General features: G+C 39.6%; 1 protein-coding gene across 1 annotated transcript; it reads right to left on the bottom strand.

The window, feature by feature from the left end:
- Positions 1–16,835: 16,835 nt before the first annotated feature.
- On the bottom strand, positions 16,836–17,100 carry APOC1 (apolipoprotein C1). The gene is given in 2 exon segments (XM_032484012.1): positions 16,836–16,968; positions 16,970–17,100. Coding segments are annotated over 2 exon segments (264 nt in total).
- Between the last annotated feature and the right edge of the window lie 8,575 nt (positions 17,101–25,675).

The raw sequence follows: 25,675 nt of genomic DNA, 5'->3' as shown, positions 1-25,675 counted from the left end.
AGAGAGGCAGGAGAAGACTTCAGAGCTGTGGAGTCATGGAAGCCAAGGGAGGACAGAAGTAGGGTTTAATCAGAAGAGTCAAATGACACCATGGAGGGCGAGGACCAAGAACAGAGTTGGGTCTGGTGCTTCACAGGCATCAGTAACCTTCAGAGGAGCAAATCCAGGGAGTGCCAGGTGTTCAAGCCAGAAGGAATTCATCAGCTACAAGAAAGAGTAAACAATGAAGGTCCAGCACTCTACCTAGAAGCATGGTGATGAAGACACAATGAGACATAAAACAGTACATTAAAAGGGTTATGGAAAAAGGTTTGTTAGGGAAAGGGAAACCTGACGTGTTTACAGGGAGGGTAAATGCAACCTATGAAGAGGAAAAGGTTAAAGATACAAAAGAAAGAGCATAATTAAAGGAATAAAGCTTTTAAGGATGTAGGCAGTGTTGGAATAAAGATGCAAAGGAAGGATTAATTTCAAAGAGGAGGAAGGCCAAATTTTATTCAGACAGCAGAGAAATTTTTTATAAGTAAGTCATTTTTCACAAATAGGGCTAATTCAGTATTTTCAACATGTGAAAAAGAGCAACTAAATTTGTAACCTGCAGCATTTGGGACTGAGTCCATCCTCCTCTCGGATATATTAGTACATAATCATTTTGAAAAGTACCAATGGCAAAAGATGCCTTCCTCATGATAAAATGGTGATTTGCTTCATTAGAGTCATTTGCATTTACAATGTTTATTTGCTACATATTTGAGTCAGGGGATTGCTAGTGAGTAACTCAGGGTATCCTCTTCCACTGTCCCAGGGTATAAACCAAGTCCAAAAGGCTTTTTGGCAGGCCCTGAAAAAATACCTTGACCAGTGACGGATAGAGTCCTATGACTTCCTACATTGTAAATTGCCCCTGATTACAAAACTAGCCACCACATCCTGCTGTTCCCTGAGGCTCTTTCTTTTGTGGTAGGCCATCCATCCTTTGTTGTAACCTGTAGTCCTGAAGGATCAATATTTGACCTCATACTCTGTATCAATTAATGATCTGCTCAGTTTTGACACCAAAGATGGGAAAAGCCATATGACCACATGATGCTGTTTTTCTCCTTTGATATTCACAAAATACACCACTTTGTAGAAGGTGAAGGGGATAGCTGGTCAACTATGTCAACTCAATTAATCACTCCCATTCAGTGGAAGAGTTAGTCCATTTGCTAGTATGACTGAAAGAGAGGTGGGTGATGGCAAGTGGAACACTAAAGAGGAGGGCAGAGTCCACTGTGGGGCCCCCTGGGGATTCAGGGCTAGCCAAAGAGACGATTCCTGCAGAGTGCCCAGGTCATGACAGAACCCAGTACGTGCAAGAAAGGACTAGCTGACTACCATAAAGAGAATGAAATCTCTGAGAATAAAATCTTCTCAGTAAACCCTTGCTTAGGAGCTTGTCATAAGGTTGGAGTCTATTGTCAGTCTTTGTAAAAGATGTGCTTTCCCCTACCTAAGTTGATAAACTCTAAGCTTAGGTATTTGGTTCAAAAATAAAATCAGGTAATAATTTATTAGGTCTGTGGTTTGTAAATTTAAAAGTACTCAATAATAGAAGAGGATAACCCCCTGCTACAGCTCTTTAAAATGTTATGAGATTTTGTGCTTTTCTTTAACTCAAGCTTTACCTGCTCTCAGACATTTCATATTCACAAGATAAAGCGTCCTGTTTTTCAACCAGGTCCATCTGGAATAAGAGCAGATGGTACCATACCTTCACCTGCTTTTAAACTCTTGTTTGATTTGTAACGTGAAACTTGTCTTGGCCTTAAATGCTGCTACTTCTTATGGACTCCCTTCTGCTTCTTTACGTTTCTGTCTCTTATTGACCCCGTACTGCACTATGAATACTCAAGCCTGTGACTCAATGACAAATTTGCAAAATGTAGAAGACGTAGAAATTTTGGAAAAATTATAACAAAATATTACCAGAGTTATTCCTATATTGTGGGATAATTGGTTATTTTCTTCATTTTATAGTATCTCTATACACTTCGTTTTTTATACTTATTTAATACTCTCTGAAATATTCACAAAATACTGCATTATTTTTGTAATAAGAAAAAATAATACTATTTACATTTTGACAAATGTGATCAACTTTAAACTGTACCTGAATCATTTATTTTTTTCTTCATAATGCTATGAAAACAGTTTTGAATAAAGCTAGAATAAGCTGAAACTTTTAATTTCCACTCTTAAGATTCATAAAACACTTCCTTTTGTAATTAATTTAAATACATGTATGCGTTTGATTTTGCAAACAGTTACTTCTGCATTACCTACTTCTAAATAGAACTGGAGGTAAAGAAAACCCAATTTCATCAATTCTAGAGATTTAAGAAAAACAATTTTGCTTACCCAAACCAAACTGAATTCCAAACCATTCATTTCCACCCACGCTAATCTTTTAGCAACCCAATCAGTTAACCTTCTTTTGATTTTATTTTTCTGGAGTGGGAAGTATTGTGGTCAGCTTTCTGACTTTGTGGAAAAAAAAAAAAAAAGAGAGGCATTCAGCCAGAGCAACACAGCTCTCAGGCTAATTTAAACTACTGCTGTTTTTCTTACTGTAAAATTTAATTTTAAAAACACATTCAAATAATAATAAACACATTTTGTGAAGGATGGAGGATCCTGAGCTCTCTCCTTACCATTCCCAAATTCAATGTAACCATAATATCTAAGAACTAGAAGGTGCTAACTTAGAAAAATCCTTGCCTAGAAACATATCCCACTTCTTGCCAAGTCCACACAGTTGAGGTTATTTCTTGTTTGCATGCTAGTCAACTCTTCCTGGAGACCTGGCTTACAGGTTTTATTTCTTATATTGTATTTTAAGAGAAATGAGTACATCAATGTTACTGCACACTGAAAAGCAACCTAAGGGGAAACTGTCCTGAGAGGATGAATGTTCATTTCCAGGAAAGTATCTTTTAGGAAAAAGGATGGCTCCAAGGAGTCAAATTGGCAGAGAAAGAGAGTATATGATGATAAATCAATTCCATATTATCCCCTGGAAACCAGTGGCTCTGACCACCTCACTGACCACCTCGTAAAATTATTGTGAAGATTAAATGAGAATTTAGGTGAAAGCCTTTTGTAAACTCTAAAAGGCCATGCTAATATTATTGTTCTTGAATCACCTGCATCAGCGCAGTGTCTGCAGAGGTGTAAAAATAGACCAGTTGCCTGACAACCGGAGTTAAATGTTTTGTTAAGCTGAGTAAATTAGTCACTGTTAGAAACACACCGGTTTGTAAAGTTCTTCCATTATTTTAAAATTAGAATTCAAGCAGTGTGTCCCAAATGAGATGGGAGAGAGATATTCACCTGAATTTTTTTTATCAGGAAGCTCTGAAGTGCAGAGGAAAACATCATGTGACAACGTCACTAATTTCTAGGACCTCCCATCTTCCTACTCTAGGTTGTTCTGGCTCACGCCTGATATTAATGGAGTTTTTGTTTGTTTATTTTCTACCACTTATATTTGATATTTGTTATTCAGATTGCATTTTGAACCGTCATATAGCTTTCACAGTTGAAAGACTTAGTAATGCAATATTTATCCATTCTTTTACTTTAACATTCGCATTCTAATAATTGTGCTTAAACTGAAAGCAGCACATGAGGTTTTCCAGGTAGAAGGTTTTAAGGGTGTAGAAGGGTTCACAACTTCCACGGACAACAGCAGCAGTGGTTACAGGTCATTCAAACAAATATTCTTTGATTTGGCTCTTACAGCCATGTCTGTCTCTGCTAAGTGGGGGAAATAAAGCAAGTGATATAATTCCCTATGTGTTGAAACCTTTTAGCTGGGAACAGCTTTTTAATGGCTTTCTTTGCAGTCAGCAAGAAATGTACATTTATTCAACGGAAAGCAACAATGATGATAAGGAGGAAAAAAATGTTTCCAACTCTTGTTTCACTCCATGATTTTCAAAATGGTTTTGTGAAGTTTCATTTACAGTCTCTAACAAAGCAAATCAAGAGATACATATATTATCTGTGTATAAAACACAATAAAAGTATGAAGAGAAGTAAAATGACTACATTAGATGATATGGCAGTGTATCTGCTCAAACAGCACCTACTTTATACCTAATCATAAAGAATTGGCTGGCAAATGTTAGGTATTTATTCACCTTTGGGAAAATAAAATCTTCCTGGTTCAATTCAGTATAATAAGTCATTTAATGATCAAGGTGCCTTTGAAACAGAGGAATATATATATATAGCAGATGAATATACCTCATTCATCTGCAAGATGGTGTCTCTTAACTGAGGTCACTTCACCATCACCAATACTGGAGGATGACAAGTGCAATGTACTGATGGTTAAATGTAGGTAGGCATATCCAACGACCATATTGGTATTGACTATAATAGGATTTAAGCTCTTTTCTTGAGCATGCACCTTAGAGACGATCTGAAATTGAACACATACAACACATTTACAGTGGAGTTACATTTATACAGGATTTATTCAGGGGTTGGGTTTTAACGTCAGCAAATAAGGCAACAGAATCTGGTAAAGTCAACATTACCAGTGAAAAGCCATTATGCTGCACTTTAACTCTTAGAACTTAGATCTTTATAAAGTCAAAGACCAAGAATTATTTCCTTATGTTTCCCTTTGCATTTTAGTTGTAGCCTCCCCTGGAATAGTGGTGATTAGTCTAATGTGAACCAGGGGAAATCCTCTCCTTCTCTTTCTGTTTTCGCAGAGCCAAGATAATTGAATTCATGGAATTTAATCAAATGAAATACTATTGCACTCTCCTGAACCTTACTATGATATGCTCTGTATTTAAGTATATTATTTCTACTTTAATCTTCAAAACAACATCTTGTGATAGGTATTAAAGATGCCATTTTTATGTGAGGAAACTGGAACTAGTAGAAGTCATGTAACTTGCAGGTAAGTGGCAGAATTTGAATTCAAACCATGTTGATTCCAAAGCTGGTATCTTTTGTACTAAACTATTACCAACCTCTAGAAATATAAGGAGGTATTTAAAGTATGCCTATAATCGTATTAATAATAGAGCTGAACCTGGCTGAATCATTTGACTAATCTTTAGAATGCTACATTAAAAGTCTCCATTAAATAAAAAACAGAATGTCACGGTTAGGAAATACATTAGCAGCCTGGGGTTCTCTAGGCTAGGTTTTCTAAGCCCCTTAATTGTTCTACTCAGCCAGTCCTCTATAGCTCCTGCTTAGAGTATAGCTAATATATCCTTGTTCATTGATTATTCACCTCAGCAACCCCTTCTTTAAACCATATGCAAAATATTTCTATAAGAATCTTCCTAAATCACCTTTTTCATCACATCATTGCCCTCTTCAGAAACTTTCAATAGCTTCCTGTTTTCAATCTCATTGAGCTCAGCTCCTGACCTTGAGTTTTTCTGTTTTTTTTGTTTGTTTGTTTTTTATTTTTAGTGAATTGGGATCTAGATTTATTAGGAGGATGTAAGGCATACATGCAATTTAAAAGTTTACAGTAGCCACATTTTAAAAAAATAAGAAGTTGTATTAGTTTCCTATTGCTGCTATAAAAAATTAGCACATATTTAGTGGCTTAAAACAACACAAATTAATTTGCTTACAGTTCTGGAGGTTAGAAATCTGAAATGAGTTTTACAGGGTTAAAATCAAGGTTTGACAGGGCTGGGTCCTTCTGGAAGCTCTCAGGGGAAAAGCTATTTCCTTGTTTTTTCAGCTTCCAGGGGCCCTGTGCGTTCCTTGGCTCATGGCCCCATTTTCACATCACTCCAAATTTTTGCTTCCATGGTCACATCTCCTACTGCTCATTGTGAGCTCCTGTTGCCTTACTGTAAAGGCCCTTGAGATTACACTAGGCCTATTATTAGGAATAATCTGGGATAATATAGCCATCTCAAGATCTTCAATTTAATCACACTGACAAATCCCTTTTGCCATATAAGGTAATCTTCACATGTTCCTGAGATTAGGACCTAGACATCTTTGGAGGCAATTATTTAGCCTAACACAGAAACAAATGAATTTAATTTTAAAAATATATATTATTTAACCCAACATATACAAAATAGTATTATTTCAACCTGTAATCAATATAAAACAATTTATACTGCTTTCATTTTTAAATTTAAGTTGATTAAAATTAAATACAACTTAAAGTTCACTTCCTCAGTGACATTCTCCATATCCAAGTGCTCATAGTCATGGGTAACTAACAGAAGATCAATACCGTCTATCTGTGATGGTTAGGGAACTGAAGTTAGAGACAGCACAGCCCACATAAGACAGCCTTCACTTCTGATGCCAACAGAAAGTTTCAGGGTCCCCAAAACCACCAAAAGGACTTACAGAACTCACTGAACATTGTGATACTCATGGTTATGGTTTATTATAAAGAAAGTATACAGATTTATATGAGACAAGGGAAGGAGCACATATGGAAGGAGCACATAGGGCAGAGTCTGGGGAAGTACTAAATACACAGCTTCCATTGTCCTTTCCCTGTGAAGCCATGGATGGTGACAATTTCTTAAAATCCATGCATGACAATACACATGGAGTATTGCCACTCAGGAAACTGCAACCAAGCCTTGGTGTTCAGACATTTTATTGGGACTCTAGCACATAGGCATATTTGCTCATGTGGCTGATTTCAGTCTTCAACCCCTCTAGAGGTCAACTGATAGCCCATGACTGCAAGTCCTCACCTTACATCACATTGTTACTAGCTGGCTGGCTCAAGATCCCCTGCAAATGAAGGTACTTCTAAGAGTCATGGCATTTCAAAGGTTTAGAGATTACTTCCTTGAAACCTAGGACAAAGACCAAGCCCTCTGGTTGGGCTAGGTTAAATTCTTTACTATATACTCTCCAACAACATATTTAGTGACATTTTATTTACTGAATTGACTATTTCGACACCATAAAAGAACAGCTAATGAACATCTGCCATCTGTTATTTCAACAGATATCTATGTGTCAAATGGATACTTACATTTCATGGTTACCTGACATTCTAGCACAAATACTAAAGAATCTTCCCTTTGAGTAACTTAGGGATGTAAAGTAAATCTACCTGTTACCCTGAGTCATTTCTTTGTTTCTGTTTGCAAACTGGCTGATTCACATGCTGTAGACAAAAATATGTACACTTTTGATCTAATTAACAAATCAGTATCCCATTTTTGACTCATAATCTTCTATATTCAATTCAAATCGGAGATAAAAACACAACATTGCTCCTGTCCCTGCATGGCTGTAGGTCTCTCATAAATCAGGATTTTCAGCAAAAGCATCTCTAGACTCTTTGTATCAGGAGGATCCTTTTGAAATAGCTTACATGGAAGTTCCAAGTTTCATAAAATTTCAGAGCTGAACAGAAACTTAAATCTATATATAGATAATTAAATTGAGATGCAAAGTTGTGTGAGATGATTTGTCCAAGGTGACATGAAGAGTAAGCAGCAGGAATACATCTTCACCCTTGGTCTCCTAATTCCCAGGCCACTGTGTGTGTGTGTGTGTGTGTGTGTTGCTTTGTGCTACATCATGACTCCTTCTGAATATATGTTAGTGAGTGGACACTAGTAAAGGTACAGACCTGCATGACAATTTGTAGGGATGCTCGAAACACTGTTGAGGAGGATTCTCTGGCTGCCTTTTGCCTCAGCAGCAAAGAGTATTATAATTAATGAGCAAGTCATGGGACTAGGGAGGGTTAAGGCGTGGTCAAGGACTTGCTACACTTGCCGTCCTCAGTGTAATCATTATAGCTGAAAGGTAGCAAGAACACATCAGTTATTATCACAATTTGCCTGTGACTTGGGAAATTAGTTCTGTCATCCTAGGCCTCAGGCTTCTCATATAAGGAGGGAAACTACAGTGTTTACTGTTTTATCTGGTCTAAGGTGTGGAAATAATCACCTTGTGCATGGGACAAAATGAAATTATGTTTTTATGAATTTAAATTTTTTGAAAGAGAGGATAAAGCAATTGTATATCCTTTTCCCACTAATAATAATAATGCCATGTTACAAGTAACACATTCTTTTAAAAATACCTTTTCACGCAGTAATAGAGTCATAGCCACCATTTACTGAGTGAATCATGTATTACAGAAGTCAGCTCTTCTGATATTCACAATAACTTTATGAAGAGTGCGAGAATTTATTTCCAAGATGGCCACACCAAAACTTTCCCTCCATGTATACATATGATATTGGTTCACTGAGAAAAAGAGTCTGTTATCACCCTTTGAGTCTGGGCTGACCTGGAAGACTCACTTGAACAATATAATGTGGTAGAAGTGACGTTCTAAAACTTCCAAGGCGGGGATCAGAACAAGCCTTGCAGCTTTTACCAGAACCTCATGAAAGGCTCCCTCTGGAGAGAGTGAGTCACCACGGAATCTGACTGCCTCCTGGGGATGGCCATGCTGTAAGGAATCCCAAGCAAACCACGTGCAGGGGCCACCGGGAAGAGCGGCCTGGCCCCCACTGTCCTAGCTGTACTGGCCCAAGCACCAGACATTTGAGTGACGTCATCTGAGACTGACCCCCAGCAGAAGCGACATGAAGAACAACAGAGGAATCCAGTGACCAGCCAGCACAAAGACCCCAGATACATCATCCACATCATGCCATCCCTGCCACCCCTGACCATTCAGGCTTCCAGATGGACTGCTCTAGTCAACATGGAGCTTAATTTCTGCCTAAATTCCTGAACCACAAAATGGAATCCTGAAATGTTTGTTGCTTTACACTGCTAAGCTTTAGGCTGATTTGCTACACAGCAAACACAGCAATACATTAACCAGAACAAAGGTATTATTAGATCCATCCTTCAGATGAGGCAACTGAGACTCAAAGAGACTAATTCATTTTCCCAAGATGCAAGACCATTAAGTAGCAGGGCTGAGATAAAACTAGATCTAGACAAATTCCAGGGCCAATGTTCTTAACTACTATACCAACTTTTCTCTGGTTTCAGCTAAACCTTAAAAAAAATCTGTGCAGGAGAAGAATCTGTTATTCATGGGAGTAAACAGAAGTTCCAAAAGTTTAAAAGGCTTCCCTAGAAATTGTATATAGTTGGTGGCAGAGTCAGAACTAAACCCTGGGTCTCCCACTCCAAGCTCAGTAGGTTTTCTTTTTTTTAATCTTTTTTTTTCTACAGTAAATTATCTGACTGTCTTGCCAGATAACCACATATATACACCATCTTTTCTGCATGCAGCTGTTGCAGGAAAACAGATGTGGGGCATGAGAAGGGCTGTGTCCCAGGTCTCATTTGAGCCCCTGGGACGTGCCCCGCCAAGTGTTGGGTCCTTGGCTTCAGGCAGGAAAGAATTCAAGAGTAAGCCACAGTTGAGTGAAGGTAGATTTATTCAGAGAGATACATTGAAAGGCAAGAGAAAGGCCACAAGGTGTGGGGGTTGGGTGCTCAGATTAAAAGTAGGTACACACTCCATAGACAGAATGCAGGCCCTCTCCGAAGAGGGAGAGAGAGAGGGGCGGCCGCGAGGCACTGTGTTGATGATTTTTATGGGCTTGGTGGCTTCATATGCTAATAAGTAGAAGGACCAGTCTAAGGGGAAAGGGCTGGGATTCCCAGGATGTTGGCCATTTCCCACCCTTTGACCTTTTGTGGCTAGCCTTGGGACGGCCATGGCACCTGTGGGCGTGTTATTCACCATGTTAATATATTACAATAGGCGTATAATGAAGCTCAAGATTTACTAGAAGTTAAATCTCTCATCATCCTGAGCCTCAAGGCCTACTGGGGGATGAATCTTCCACCATTTTGATATTAACTGCTGTGGCATTCCTTGAGTGGCTGTGCCCTGCCCCCTTCCTGTCTCACAGCCACTAAAAATTTACTCAATCTGACAGATCTGAGATCCCAAAGTTCACCTAATTTACATACAGAAAAGCAGATTAGTTTCTTAAGTGTGGTAATCTCAAAGCCAGTGTTTGGAGAAGTAATAGGAGATGAACATTTAAAATAGGTAATAATTCTGCCTTAACTAAAGGCTTATAATTGAAATGTCTGAAGTGCTAATCAGGAGGGAATTGTACTAATCCAGCTGAGATGAATTTAGTTAAAAAAGGGTAAAAGGTAAATTCTAGCAATGTCTGAAGCAATTAGAAAGCACTGAAAAACAAAAATATTGGATACTTTTTTCAAATAGTAATTGAGATTAAGCAGCATTCTATTATAAATGAACAATAATCATAGAACAGCTTCTCATAAAGTAGATTTATATATTTATTGTTTAAAATCTACTTGTATTGCATAGAATTAAATTTGCTTAGAAAGAAGGAAATCTCTGGTTTTGAGAGAAACTTTGTATAAAGACCTCAAACAGTGCTTGTAACACAGTAGCAGTGCTTGTACATATTTGTGGAATGAATGATTATCAGTGGAGTTATGTTTAAATAATATAGATTTGAACAGTTCAACTTGTTCCCTAGAAAGAATTAAGTAAAAAGTAAGATTTTCACACAAAGAAAGTACATTGAGCAGAACTTGTGGGGACTGATTCATATCTGGTCCATCGATCCAGAGAGCCCGCTTGGGAAAGAGACATTGGGAGCCACGGTATCCTCCCACGGCTTCCTCTGTTCTCTTCGCACCAGCAACGCTGGACCCACTTGCATTCCTCCAACCAACCAGCCAGTGTCCTGACCCGCCACGTGCCATTACCTCTGCCTAGAATCCCCTTCCCGCAGATGTTCACGTGGGTCACCTTTTTAGGGATGCAGATTTCTGCTGGGATGTCTCCTCCTCAGAGGGGGTCTCCCACCGCATCTATCGAAACATGCAAACACCCATTCCCTTACTTTGCCTGATTTTCTTCAACAATCCTTACCCAGCCCTGACACTATTTTACATATTTACTTGCCTATCTATTGTCCATCTCTCCCATTGGGATTAAGTTCCATAAAGGCACAAGCATTGTTGTTCTGGCTCACTGTGACGTGAAGCAACATCTAGAACAATTCCTGGCACACAGAAGTGCTCTTTATTATTGGCTGAACGGCTAAAAGCAGTCCATTAGGGAGGAGTTAGAGGAGATAGGGTCGTAGAGCAAATCAACGTTCCTGACAAACACCTGCCACAAAACCCTATGTATAGAATCCTCCCTGTTCGGACAAGAAAGATGATACTCAGAGATACTCAGATTTACTACAGAGAATTTACATCCAAGTAAAAAGAGCCTGCTCTGGCATTCATTTAAATAGAAAATCAATCCTCTGCAGGGGAATTTCATCCAATACCCTTTGCATGATTTGCAAAACAATCAAGTGACAATCAAGTCATTTTGAATAAAATAAACTAAATCAAATAAAAATTAAATGCAAACATCAATACACTGTTAAATTTAAAATACTGTTAAAACTTCAAAGAATGGAAATAGCTTAAAATTAGCATGAAAATTAAGCAAAACCAGCTAAACTGAGTTGTTAAATAGGGCCATTAAAGAGACAAAGTAGCGCTCAGGCTATTTGCTAACCAAATAACAATTTGTTAATATAAGCACATTGGCTGCAAATGAATTCCTTATAATGTAAAATGAGCACTATTTTCATTCTCTTCACTGATGCAAACATCTACCCTCTAAAAGCTAGCTTAAAGGAAAACAGGTTAAAGAGAAATGTGATTTTTGTTGTTGTGGGAATCCTCAACTGAGACTTAATATCACAAACTATGATGCTTTTGTTTTTGTTGTTCTGTAAAACCGAGTGGATCTTATCACAGAGGGGAAAAACATCTCCGGGGCACAGATTCTGCTCCTCTGCATCACTGTGGGCTTGACCTTGTCATTTGGGCCATAAATAGCCATCTGTATTTCATCTAATCTACTCTTGGGTATTCCTAGTGATAGGACCTTAGCGACCTTTCCCCAGCAAATTATTTCCAAATCTAATCAACCCTACATTTAGAAATACTTTCTTAATGTCTAACCTAATGGTCTAGTTTCAGGTTGTTGCACCTTGTTATACTACCCTTAACATCTTTAAAGATTTCCTTTTCCTGTTACGTGTTATCACCTCCCAAGGACCTATGCTCTGTGGTGCCCACGTGTACAGTCCATCCTCTAAACAGAATTGGGCAAATAATGCTCCCTTAACCTCACTGAAAAGCCCAAGCCCTGCAGATCCCCTACCACCCGTCTAACTGTGGTCTAGATTCCTGCCCCTTGAAGAAACCAGAGTGATTGCATTTGTAAATGTCCAGGTAACGATAGTGTTTCCTTTCTGGTGCTGTGCAAAGCTGTCCTCTGAACTTGATCATCTTCAGGGTGGAAGTGAATCTACAAATGTGATAATAATAGTAATGGTAGGCGACCAAGATGGCCTTAAGCGTCCTTTCAGTCTGACTAAATTTTAAATGGGTTTCTTCCTGACTACAGGCTCTAGATCTACCTCTTCTTAGACCATTTACTTTAGGAAACTTGTAATTATAAATTCTTTTTCTGCCCCTTTGAGATGTAAATCTTCTACAGCCCAAAAATGTCTTTGAAAGGACCTGGGAGCCATTTCTGCAAAGTGTAATCAAGAAAAACAACAGCTCTGTCTCCTAGTCTCATGGGAGGGTAGGAGCCTAAGTTTACTAAGTGTCAATCAGCAAACACAGATGGCCCAACCACACTGACCAACCTCCCGCAACAGCCTCTCACACTTTCCCCTCACTCACCTCAATGCTTAAAAACTCTCCTGCCTTTTGTCTCAGTGGAGTTCAGTTTCTTGCCTCCACTGTAATAATCTTGAATAAAGTTTTCCTTGCCTGTTTAACTGGTCCAGTGCAAGTCTTCTTTTACATAGGTAAGGGGAGAGGCAGTCTCAGCCACGATAAAACACTGAAGGACTTGGGTCGTGGTACAAGTTAAACAAGAAGCACTTTCTCAGTGTAAGTAATATTATGTATGAACGAGGATGTCATCTCTGTGAAAATTCATTGAGCCGTACATTTATATTTGTGTAGTTTTTTCTGTATGTTAAATTTCAATCAATTAGCTGACTTAAAAATACAATTTGCATTCTAGCTCTGTCACTTAGAACGTAAGGACATTGTAGCTGATGCTCAAGCTCTCTGAACCTTAGTCTCTTTACAGGTTAAATGAGGACAGTAAGACATATTTCACTGTGTAGTTGTGAGATTTAAATTAATCAAACTTCCTGGTAGAGAAATAATGTTCCTGGCAGATACCCAGTCCCTAGTGGTGAGTAAATGATAGCCATCACTACTGTTCATTGTTAGTTTTGAAGCAGTGTTTTGTAGTAATTGGTGAAAAGTCATAGGAATAAAAACTAAGTCCCTTATTTCAGCAGCCTTATGACGAATCAAGATATTCATTCTATTTTTCTCTACTACTTTTTAGACTTCCAGGTAATTATGATTTTAATGCATTTGCCCCTGAAGAGCAATGAATCCAACATGGTTTATAAGACAAAAATATCTAAATATAATCTAGTTTTTTTGGTCCTATAAAAATCTAGTTTTTGAATTAGTTTTACAAGTTTACTAATCAACTTCCTACATTAAAGTTCAATTCAGTCAAATCAACAATCCCTAATCACTGGCCCTGAACCCACCCAGTATGCCTTACATATTTAGTTTTATTGATCATTCACTAACATTTATAACTGCATGCTAGACACTGTTCTAGGAAGTGGGAACGTTATACTTAAAAAGACAAAGTCCTTACCTTTTAGAACTTTTAGAACTTACCTTCAGTAGTAGTGTCAATACCCAGGTTAAAAGAAATGGATCATTATTAAATACACTGATATGAAGAAATTTTTTTAATATAGTAGAGGGTTACAGCATGGGTCAGACAATGATCAGGAAAAGGCTTTCTCAAAGAAGTGAAATTAGTGCAGAGACATGAATAAATTTTTTTTCTTAAGGAGTCTTGTAAATAGCTAAGGCAAAGTGGCTCTAGGTAGAGGCAACAAGTACAAAGACCTTGCAGTAAGGAAAATCTTAACTCAAGACTGAAATGTAGGATCCACACTTTGGTATTGGTTGATATGTCTCTCAAGATCCTTTTAATTTACAGCTCTACCTGCATCTTTGTGTGTGTGTGTGTGTGTGTGAGAGAGAGAGAGAGAGAGAGAGAGACAGAGAGATTTATTTATTGAAAGAACCAGGTCATTTGTCTTATAAAGTTTTTTGCTGATTCCATCCCATTGTGCCATTTAATGTTTCCTCTACTTTCTATTATCATTTAAGAATGTTCATTTTATCACTACAACACACTTTATCCTCCTGCTAAAAACTGAATAAGAATATGAAAATATTAGGGGTCTGAACTATGCCAAAATAACTTTCTGATCCCAGCAGAGAGTCTATTTTAAAATTCACTATTTTACATTTGTACTCTGTGTTTGCTCATCACCAAAAATACCTTGACTTCTCAAGCATATGATGAAATGCTTTTAGACTAGACATTGCATTTATGTACAAACAGCCAAAACTTCAGTTTTACCTCATTTTTTGCTTCACAAATTCCTTTACTTTAACAAAACAGTAGCCTTTCATCCTTAGCACCTACTATGAAGGTGGCACTGAACCGTGTTTTAAAATCAAACCCATTGCCTCTAATAATTATTTTAACCCTAAAATAGATGTCTTCAATACTTATTCTGCTAAAAGCAAGGTACAAATAAATGTTTAAAGTTGTATCGCTAGGTTTCAAGTGGAATTGAACTAAATGAATTTGAATAGTGTGTCACTTCAATTTTGTCTTGCATTGGATTTTATTCAGAGATCCTTTTGTGAAGTATTTAGAACACAAAGTGTAATTGACTTTTTATACCAACTGAGAAAGAACAACAGGGGACTCATATCTAAATTAAAATACATCTCACCCAAGACTATAAAATAACCAACAGTGCATTCAATTGTGGGAAGCTCTCGGTTTTGAAAAGAGAAGTTGAGAAATTCAGATGCTTGAAAGCAGAGCTGCTTTGGCCAGGTGAACAGCTACAGCTGTTTTATCACCTGCATTAATTACCTAGGGCTGCCATAACAAAATGTCACAAATTGGGTGACTTTAAACAACAGGAATTTCACAGTTCCAGAGGCTAGAACAGTCTGAAATCAAAGTGCTGGTAGGGCTGCACTCTCTCCGAGGCCCCTAGGAGAGGGTACTTCCTGGCCACTTAGTTTCTGGTGCCAGCATAACTCTGCTCCCTGCTTCCATCTTCACATGGCCATACCTCCTTTGTGTCTCTTTCCTCTTTTTATAAGGACACCAAATCATATCGGATCAGGGTCCACCCTAACCCAGCATGACCTCATCTTAACTCCATTACATCTGCAAAACCCTATTTCCAAATAAAGTCACAGCCACAGGTACCAAGGGTTATGATTTCAACATATCTTTTTCAGAGATACAATTCAAGGCATAATATCACTCTCCTTCAAGACTTATGAAAATCAGTATAGCCCAGGTTCTTAAATGCTCACCGTGCATCAATTAGTATGTACCTGGGGCAAATTGGGAGCATCACTATTTACAGGGTTGGTTTGTAGCATTTATCTGTACAGTAATTGGCCCCTACAAAAATCCACCTGTTTTAACACTGTAATAATAAAAGGCAAAATGGTGCAAACTACTCAGTAGGTCTGAATTTTCTTTCTTTGATCTATGAAGGCAGATTTCCCTGTTTTATCCAGATAAGGCCATCCCATGGATAGGTGAGAGAGAAGCAGAAGGAATGACCCTAAGAAAGGCAATTTAGGCCCTACTGTCCCCTAAGACTGTCCCTTCCATGATCACTCATCATTCAACTACCTTCATCAGGGGAGAGTCCTGCTTTTTTTGTTTGTGCATTTGGTTGATTAGTTGGTTCTGTTTTTCTAAAAACTTCTCTCTGTTCAAGTTAAGTTCTCTCTTTATTTCTCCAAACACATAGTAGGGAAAGAAAAATAATTATTCCCCTATTCTTTTAAGTTCTTAGCTGAAACTACTATAATAAACAACAGATAAACAAGAGGGAAACAAACACAAGTTTATTAACATGCATACTTCATGGATACATGGGAGATACCCAGGGGAAAAATGAGCAACTCTCTAAGGTGACTTAAAATTCAGGATTAAATACCATCTTAATAGGGGAAGGGGAGGGAGGGATGCGGGCCTCCTAGGGGACAGTGAATCATTTTTAGGAAAGATGACTGGGCCCTTAGAAGAATAGCTGGAAGGTGTGATAGTTAGTGGCAAAGTTTGAGTGTGATGTGGACTTGTACTTAATTACCACTCCCTGAGGTGAGAGTCAGTCTCCCCTGGCTGAAGAACGTCCCTGAGTGGGGATCTATTACAATTGAGTTCTTTGGGAGGATCTGTCATTAGGCGGAGAAGGGAAGTCCAGAGAAATCCTCTGCTCTATTTGCTGTTTTTCAAGTGTCTACAGCTAAACATAACCAATATGCCAAAGTGACATATTTTGAGGTGGCATATTCTGCTCCCTTCAACATCTGAAGACTTCTTATAGTCACTTCTTCACGTCAACAAGATCCTCGGTCAGGGTTTACTCCAACCTGCTGCCTTAAACTCATTCATGGTCTTTTGTAGTATGGGGACCCACTCAGACCCTCAGAGTTGGCTTGAAGATTATTTTATGGGGTTTTTTTTCCCTACCTACGATTTTTTTTGATGGGGGTGCTGGTATGGGACATCATAGAGGAAGTCCTTGGCACAAGGGCAGGGGACTGGGAAATTTTAGAGCCCCCTCCTGGGGCACAGCTGCAGAGGAGCTGGGCGGCCTTCCTGGTGTTCAAGAGGAAGGATTCTTAAGTCCCTTCTCTACTTCGGGGAGCACATCTGAAAGTCCCGTGCCAGAACTGTCAGGAATGCTGTTCTGTTTGATGTGATCAGTGACATGCTGGGTCTTCTCCTCCAGGGTCTTCCAACTCCTTCACCTTTTCTAGAATGTGGTCCAAGATACTGCTGATGTCAGGAGCCCCTTGGGCTGGGGCTGAACCTTCCAAAATCATCCACAAAGCCCCCAGCAGGACTGGGAGCTACAGAATGGGCTTCATGGTGGGGCCGGAGGGGCACGCTGAAGGCTCTTTCCCGGGCGCTGAGGACAGCATGGGCGAAGATTGTTTCAAAATGAAGACATCTGAGATACAACACATCTAGAAAGAAGCCTTTTTGGAGCTTCCCTTATCTGACCAAAGGGAGAAACTTTTGAGAGTAGGGCCACCATAAGTTCCTTTTCTGGGGCAGTTTCTTAGCCAGGAAAGGAAGCAACCACTGACACAACAGAATAAATTATACAAACACACATTATCACAAACTGTCATACCTTCCATTTGTTCCTTACAATCTCATTTGTCTTTTCCCCATAAACTCATTTGTTCTTCCCAGTGAAGCCCTTTCTGCCAGCTCCCTTTCCCCTATTAAGTTGGAATATAAACCTCTATCTCTAGCCATGCAGGGAACCACTACTTTTGTGACTCATTCCCATATGAATAAACTTTTTAGTCTTTTTCTCTTGGTTATCAGCAAGGCCCCCCAACCATCTGAACCTGTGGTAGAAGAAAAACTGTCCTGGAACAGGAGGTGAAAACAGATCAAATTCCACTATGAGTAAAGGGTTTCGGACGAAACATGGAAGCCCTTTGGGTAGAAGAAATGAGGAAATTGAAACATGCTGAAGACCAAGAGACATGTTGGCAGGAGAGCACTACTTAGTGGGAAATATGAAAGAAATTCAGAAAGAGAGAATCTTGGGAAGAAAAAAAGAGTAAAAGGACTTTGCTTTATAAATTCTGGCTTATGTATCCTGTTCGCCAAAGAGTGGGAACTAGCAGGTTCTAACTTACTGACATATTAACGAGCTGGTAATTAGCCTCACTCTCCACACACCTTCGACCGCTGTTCTGGAATGAACACCCACGCTGCCCGCTTATCCACTCTGTAACTCACACACTCCTCCTGCTTGTCCTCCCCACTGTCTACGTCTCCCTGACTGACAGTCCTTCTCTTGTGGAACACCTATTATTAATACCAACAGAAAGAATTACTTTTACAAAATGTCCAAGGATAATTGATTACACTTGGCTTGTTTCCATCAAAAAAAAAAAAAAAAAAAAAAAAAAGACCAGGCAATTGACTTTCACTTTTCTTCCAACTCTACCCTTGCATAAATAAAGCTCTTCTTGGTAGCCCTCAGTGTAATGCAGAACATGATGCATATTTTCTATGGTGAGTGAACACTTTGTTTCCATCGCTTCCAAGGCAAATATATTTGGTTCCAACCTCTGGGAAGTTAAGCAATTAATAAAACTGGCAGATAAATGGCTTTAAAATCCAACCTCCATTGCATACAAATGGACAAACACACAGAGCACCTTTGATGTTTAAGAGAATCAGTCTCAAAAGCCACAAAGTGATGACCACTGTTATTAGCAATAATTAACTCTGACACTACAATTAACTTGTTTCACATGTGTCACAAAACATCTTTATATATGATGAGTATTTTTACAATTATGTTAGGCATTAATGTGGAGGTTTCTCTCTGTCTCTGTCTCTCTCTCCCCCATCCCCACTTCCTTCCTCCCTTCTTCTCCCTCTGTTCCTCCCTCCCTCCCTCTCTGGCTCTCTGGATTTTATCAGATACTCTCATAATTTGCAGAGATCAGTGCAAAATGAAAATGTGGGCCCCTATGATCAAAAAGCGGGAAAAATTTACCATTCAAAGTACTAAAATAGAAAGTTTTCCTTTAGAAGTATTTTTTACTTAGGTAATAGAATACATGAGTAATGACATAAACTTACAAATTAAAAAAAATACCTTTTACTTCATAACAGAACATTGCTTCTATTAACATAAATACAATTTTATTATATCAAGTTGGTTTCCTGCAAGAGAAACCATGTGAAAGCGGTCCCCTCCCAGGGAGACACAGACACATAGCCACTCTGGCACAGATGCAGCGGGGGCTCTGTCCGTGACCCTTCTCTCTGTCCCTTTCCCCTCGTGTGGGGAACCAGGTCTTGGGGTCACTGCAGCTCCCTTAGTGGGAGAAGGGAAGGCCGTGTCCCCACAACTCACTTGGAGATGAGGGACAGGCTGCCCACTCTCGGCTGCACTCCCTGCCTAGGTCTTTATATTCTCCTGCTTGCAAACTTAAGCCTGGGTTCTGGATCCTCCTTAAGAGGGGCCAGAGGATGCTGGCAGGATAGGAAGAAAGACGGTTGCCTGGGTGCACCTGCCAGAGGCCTGTCATGTTGTAGGCAGCGAGGCAGCCCTCTGGGAGCAGAGAGACATGGGTGGGAAGAGTTCCGTGTGACCCTGGGGAGAGCTCACGGTTCTTGCTGCCGCCCCCACGCCTCCTGCAGTGACTGTGCCTCCCAGACCCTGCCAGAGAGAGCGGGGTCTGTGGGAACAGGACCTATCAGAGTGACAGTGGCAGAGTCAACGAGGCAAGCCGCAGCATGGCCTGAGTAGGAAAGTAGTGTACGTGCTATGGCATGAGATACATTATTCATTCACCCAAAGAGCTGCAAGAATTGGTTAATTTGTAACGGAAGCAATCAAGAGAAAAGTCTAGCTTCAGCTATTGAGGACTCTTTACCAGGGACGGAAGACCGTAAGACTTTTGAGTATTGATTTGTATGAGTTCATTGCTATCCAATCTCTCATTTTTGAGCTGGGATTTAATCTCCAGGCAAAGACACCTGCGGCTGGTCCTAATTCACTGCTAGGATGTCTCCCTGAAGTTTGGAAAGATGCTAATCTACTGTATGTGAGGTGGAGGTGTCAGTTCTGCCTTGACTTAATATTGAGGAAAGGGTCAAAAAGATCAGAGCAGGGTATGTTAGAAAAGATTTATTATGTAAGACCAGAGAACCTATCAGCTGATTTTGTGCCAGGGGAACTCTCAGAAGTCACTGCTTTTGCTAAAGCAATGAGAAACCCTCCAGCAAAGGGGCAGCACCAAGAAGTCCAATCTGAGATTACTCTCTCAGGAAGGGACTGGTGTTGGGAAATGCTGCTATGTAGCTAGGTTCTCTAGCATCCATCAGGATAATAAAACCCCAGAATGAGAGTCGGGGGAGAGTGCAGACAAGGGTAGATGCTGTTCCCTGTAACGTGCGGTGCGGCTAGAATGGCACCTGCTGGATCTTGACCTTTAGGATTCCACAGCAATGGCCATGGAGACCTGATTGTGAAACATCAAGTGATTATATATAAGTGGAGCTGCCCATGACGAGCCGTGTATTTTCAGACTCAATAAATTAAAAGGTCAAGCAGGCAGGGCTGCAGTCTATTAGAAAACAGAGATGGTTTATTTGGGGTCAGACCCCAGCAGGTCTGTGGGGCATAAGTTCCATGAATAGGTGGCCCATACTCCTGCCACTTATCTCTGTAGCTCTGATTCCTCTCCTTCAGCTCACAGCTGTGGCCCCATGGCAGGGAGGGTGCCCTATGACTAACTGACAGAAGATAAGAAGAGAAACACCAGACTGGCTCACAGATGAATAAGCTCAATATAGTCATTAAAGCAAACAATGGCTACCTGTGAACATATACCAAAGTGCAATGGGGGGGGACACCCTCTAGCAATACTCTTGATAATTAACTCTTTGGGGGAGAAGAAGTGGCCTGACATAAGGAGATAGATAGATAGATAGATAGATAGATAGATAGATAGATAGATAGATAGATAGATAGATAGATGATAGATAGATAGATAGATAGATAGATAGATAGATAGATACTTAGATACTTAGATAAATAGATATTCCTGGGAAGTGGAAAATGCCTTGATTTGTTGGTCAGGGATCTAGGTCGAAGGACTGGAGGCCAAAGGGTCTGGGAAAGAAGCATGTAGTAGAACTTACTGGACTGGGCACGAAGTCTATAGGTCTTTACGTCTCAGAGAATAATCACATCAAAGAAAGCGCTGAAAAACCAGGAAGACAATGAATTGCACAGTAGATGTGAGCCAGTTTGGTCCTTGGTAACCCTAGTGCTTGCTCAATGGCTCAAGAACAGAGTGCCTGTGGTGACAAGAAAGAAGGCTGTGTTCCACATCCTGGACTTCCTTCTACCAAGATGGATGGAGCTACTCCTGCTGCTGAATGTCTCACCTGCAAACAACAGTGATCTACCCAGAGCACAAAGTGCTGACCAACACAGTGTCTCTGAAAAGACCAGACAGCCACTGTGGAACAAGCTGATTACACTGCACACTTTCCCCTCATGAGGGAACCGTGTTTCAGTCTTACCAGGACAGATGTGTGTTTTGGCTGTGGGTTTGCCTTCCCCCACTCCATTCTGCTTTAGCTAAATACCTGATTCACATCTTATTCTTTTGTCAAATCAGGGAAATTAATGATCTGGATAATTGATGAGGCAGAAGACTTTGGCCTTGATCATTGACAAAATATGTTTCTAAGATTTGTTATAAAGCACTTTTCTGTGTTACCTACAACCAGCAATGTTGGACATAAAAATAATGGTAAGAATTAGACAGTGTCTGGTTAGAAAACTCAGTATAAATCACCCTTCATTCATGTGTTTCTTGTGGGAGCAGTACACACAAGGATCTTCTTTTTAGAGGTTTAGGCTATTCTTGGAGATAAAACTGGCTTGCAGTGGTTGTAGCATTTGTCTTCAGCTCAAGGTCTACAAAGGGTTTCTCACCCACTAAACCCAAATGCAGATCATCACCCTGAAGCACACACATGAAATGAAACAAAAACATCTATAAAAATGAAGGACAAAATTGAAAAGTATTAAAGGTAATATAACTATGGAAGACAGACAAAGGACATCCAGTGTATATATAATTTCTGCATTGAAAACAAACCAATAAGATAGACAAAAATATTTGACAATAATACAGAAAACAAATTTTCTGAAACAAAAATAATTGCCTGTATAGATCAAAACCTCTTTGGAAAACAGTGATTCAAAAACCTCTCACAGACTGAAAAATTAGAGACCACTCCAGAAATTAAGAAGGAAGTTTCAGTTAAAGGGATTAACTTCCTAACACATTTGTCACCTAGGAGTTAAGTGCTGTATTTGCCTCCCAGATCCAATCAAATGCTAAAATCCAAAGACTGAAAATCTTTGTAATCCACTTACTTCTCTATGTGCCCTGGTCCAGGGCAACTGCATTCAGACTACTGTACACTTTTACTCCTTGGTCTTATGCCCCCTCAAATTCTTCTCCACGATACAGCCAAAGTGATCTTTCTAAAACCTGACCATGTTAAACTTTACCTGAGCCTACTGATCCTGGAAAACACTGATGGTTAAGAAGTTCCTGCAACCTTTTGTGTTCTGGGATATGGCTTACTGCAAAGAACCTTTCCCATATGACCTAGATAAAATTCACAGATGCCTCCCTTTATTTATCTATGACAAAGCCAGACACAGGCCGTCCACATTCCCATTCTTTGCTTCATAAATGATTAGCTTAATTCTTTTGTGCCCACAATCAATCTGGATAAATTACCTGCTAATTTCACTTGACCAAACTTTAGGTAAGCTTCCCTTCTGCCCCCACGTCCCTGAATTTTGACCCATCCTCAACATAAACCAGAATACAACCCCTTTTTAATGGCACCTTCCAGGAACAGGCTGACCTCAGGGCACAACAGTCTCTGATCTACTATTTAAGCATGCCACTTCCATCCATTTATTTTACTTCCCAACACCTGAGTTTTCTTCTTGCCTTGCTCACTCCTCCTTATAAAGGAAAAGCCCTTTTCTGCCTGATCTTTGAGATACTTGCAGATGTCATGGTTGGAGCATTCTTCCTATTGCAATAATTCCCCTCCCCCATTGCAACAGTCTTCCTCTTTTGCAGAAATCCTTTTGAATAAATTGCCTCTCCATATTTAAGTCCAAATTTGTTCTTGTTAGACAAACCAAAATTTGACCCAGCCTCTCCCCTACTTAAAACCTTATTGGCTTTTCACTGTTGTTAAGATAAAGTCCAAATTCCTCCTGTTTATAAGTTGTTTCCTGAGCTAGTTTATCCCGGGCATATAGCTCTTTAATTGTCTCTTTCTTCTCCTAAATCACCTCCTTTGTTATGCCCATTTCTCTAAATTCAAGCCATCCTTAATTTTTGGAAGTTCCTTAAATTATTATACTTTCTCCAGAATTTAGACTTGCCAGTCTCCCCTTCCTGGTCTTGCCCTCAACCTTTCTGGATTATCCTGCTTGTCTCCCAGGCCTCAGGTGTGATGCTCCCTCATCCAGGAGACCTTTCCAGACCTCCCATGGGAGGGCATGGTCTCCTTTAGGTCCTTTTGAAGACTCTGTGTTCTTCTCATACTGCTACTGTAACTGCTTCTCTAATGACCTTCTCTATCACTAGATTTCTACCTACATAATCTACAGAGATTATGTGTTTTTCATTGTTTCATCAATAGTATCTATCAATGGGAGACACTAAGTAAATACCAGTTGTATCAGTACAATTGTATTAATTGAATGAAAGAATGAATTAATCGCTTAGACAATAGGAGAAGCAGAGACCAAAATAGGGGAATCTGCCTCCAGCAAGAAATAGTTTATCAGTATTATTTTGGTGATAAGTGACAAAAACTGAACTTGAACTAACTTGGGCCAAAAAAGGGTGATGGCTATTGCTTTCATAAGAAAATTAAGGTAAGGAACATATGGATTAGTTAGGGCTCTCTCAATAGCAAGTTTCAGGAAACTCAACTCAATTTACTCTAGTTAAAACCTTCAGGGGTAGGTTTAGCTGTGGTGAAGCTTACCTGAAGGGTTCGAACAGTGACCCAAGATCTGGTCTCTCATTGTCTCTAGTTTTTCACTATTCTCTTCCAGGTGGAAACTTCAGTCTCAGGCCTCACTGGATGGTAACATGGGAGCAACAGAGCTCCCTCCTTCACAATGCCAAGGTCAGCTTCCAAGGCAACCTTGTTGCTGTTGGGTTTTTCCTGGTGGTTCCTACAAAAATTCTGAAACCTGCTGGACTAGGATTTCCATAACTAAACTAGGTAATGTGTCCTTTCTGAACCAATCTCTCTGATGGGAGGAAAGTAATTCCCTGTTTGGTTTAGCTTATGTTACACACCCAGCCCTGCACATGGAGGTGGGGCCACGTCCACATCTCAGAATGAGAGAGAACTTACCTCCATCTGAACATTAGCCCTTCTGCCAGGCCAGCACTGAAGGCAAAAGAGACAAAGGACTAATGACTCTCCAGGTGGTCTCAGAGCTGACCTCTGGGCAAGTAAACCCAAAGCCTCAATGTACTCAGGAAATCTGTTCCCCTGTGCCACTCTCTGCACTTTTACTTTCTGCAGGAGGGTTGAAACCATGGCTCCTCGCTTATCTCTCTCCCTTCGAATTCAACAAACATGACTACTCACCAATAGTTTAACATTTAAAAACATATTAAGCAATTATTTTCCTTTCCCACCATAAACAGGAAACATTTCATTGCATATCTCAACAGACATGTAAGCAATAAGTTTGCTACAGTAGTTACAGGACAATCGTAGGAAACAAATGCCCAAATCCAATTAGCGTGCCATTAAACGCTTGTCACACAAGGCAACAATAATAATTACAACTTATTATCCTAGAGGAAATATAAAAACCAAGAGGTAATCAAAATATCGCAATATACTGCAGAGAAAAACCTACCACAATATTCATTTCTTTGTAATGTCAAATATATGACCCTAAAGAAGTCAAAAAAAAAAAAAAGTAAGAGAATCCTTCCAGCAGTGCATAGTACTAGTGGAAACATTTTTCAAAGCCTGTTCTCCAAACTATTTCCAATTCTGAGTTTAAGGAACTCTTTACCCTTTCCTTATCTTTCCAAGTTCATGAAAAAGTTTCCTGTAAATAGATTCCAATGGCACTTAACAGCAGATTAATTCTTCCCTCTAGCTCTCCCATATTGCCTCATGAAATAAAACAATTCAAAGCTGGCCTGCCTCTAACTGGAAGCCACAGTCAAAGACCTTATTCTGATGAGCAGGAAGACCTCCACTAGGTGAGAGTAACTAAGGTAATTTAAATATGGGTGAACACAGGAACAAATTCCCAGGCTCTGCTACTCTCTTTGTTGAAACCCATTCTTTTGGAAAATCATTTTCTTTAGCCATTGGACAACAAAATGCATTGTCAAGAAATTTTATAGCAATAATTATAAAAGATGTCCATTTGAACCCATTGAGGTCTCACTGATTTTATAACACCCAGCAGACCTCCCTGCAGGAGAACACTATATTTATGTGAGCAATATATGCGACAATTGAGATCGTAAAATTAAATGACCACATAGAACTGTCATTTATATGATGAGCGCCTACATATGTGAAGGCTGGTTTATTTTGCAGCGTCGGGTTGCGTTAAATGGTCCACTCTCAGTGAACGTTTTTAATCACGCATTTCTTCACTCTTTCTGCAATATTACACTTGAAGGACTAGTAAGCAGTTTGCTATGAAATGCTAAATGGTTACTGGCACTGTTATTCTGACAGAAGAGCTCACTAAAATAGAAGTACAGTACATATTGTATGCAATTGTTTTATGAGAGACATTATGGTTACTAGAATAACATTTCACCATTACCAACTGCTGAGAGAAAAGTCATTAAG

The sequence above is a fragment of the Camelus ferus genome, chromosome 1 (assembly GCF_009834535.1).
Source record: "Camelus ferus isolate YT-003-E chromosome 1, BCGSAC_Cfer_1.0, whole genome shotgun sequence".
Taxonomy (NCBI): Eukaryota; Metazoa; Chordata; class Mammalia; order Artiodactyla; family Camelidae; genus Camelus; species Camelus ferus.
The sequence above is the reverse complement of the archived record's forward strand: the minus strand, read 5'-3'. Positions and strand labels throughout refer to the sequence as shown.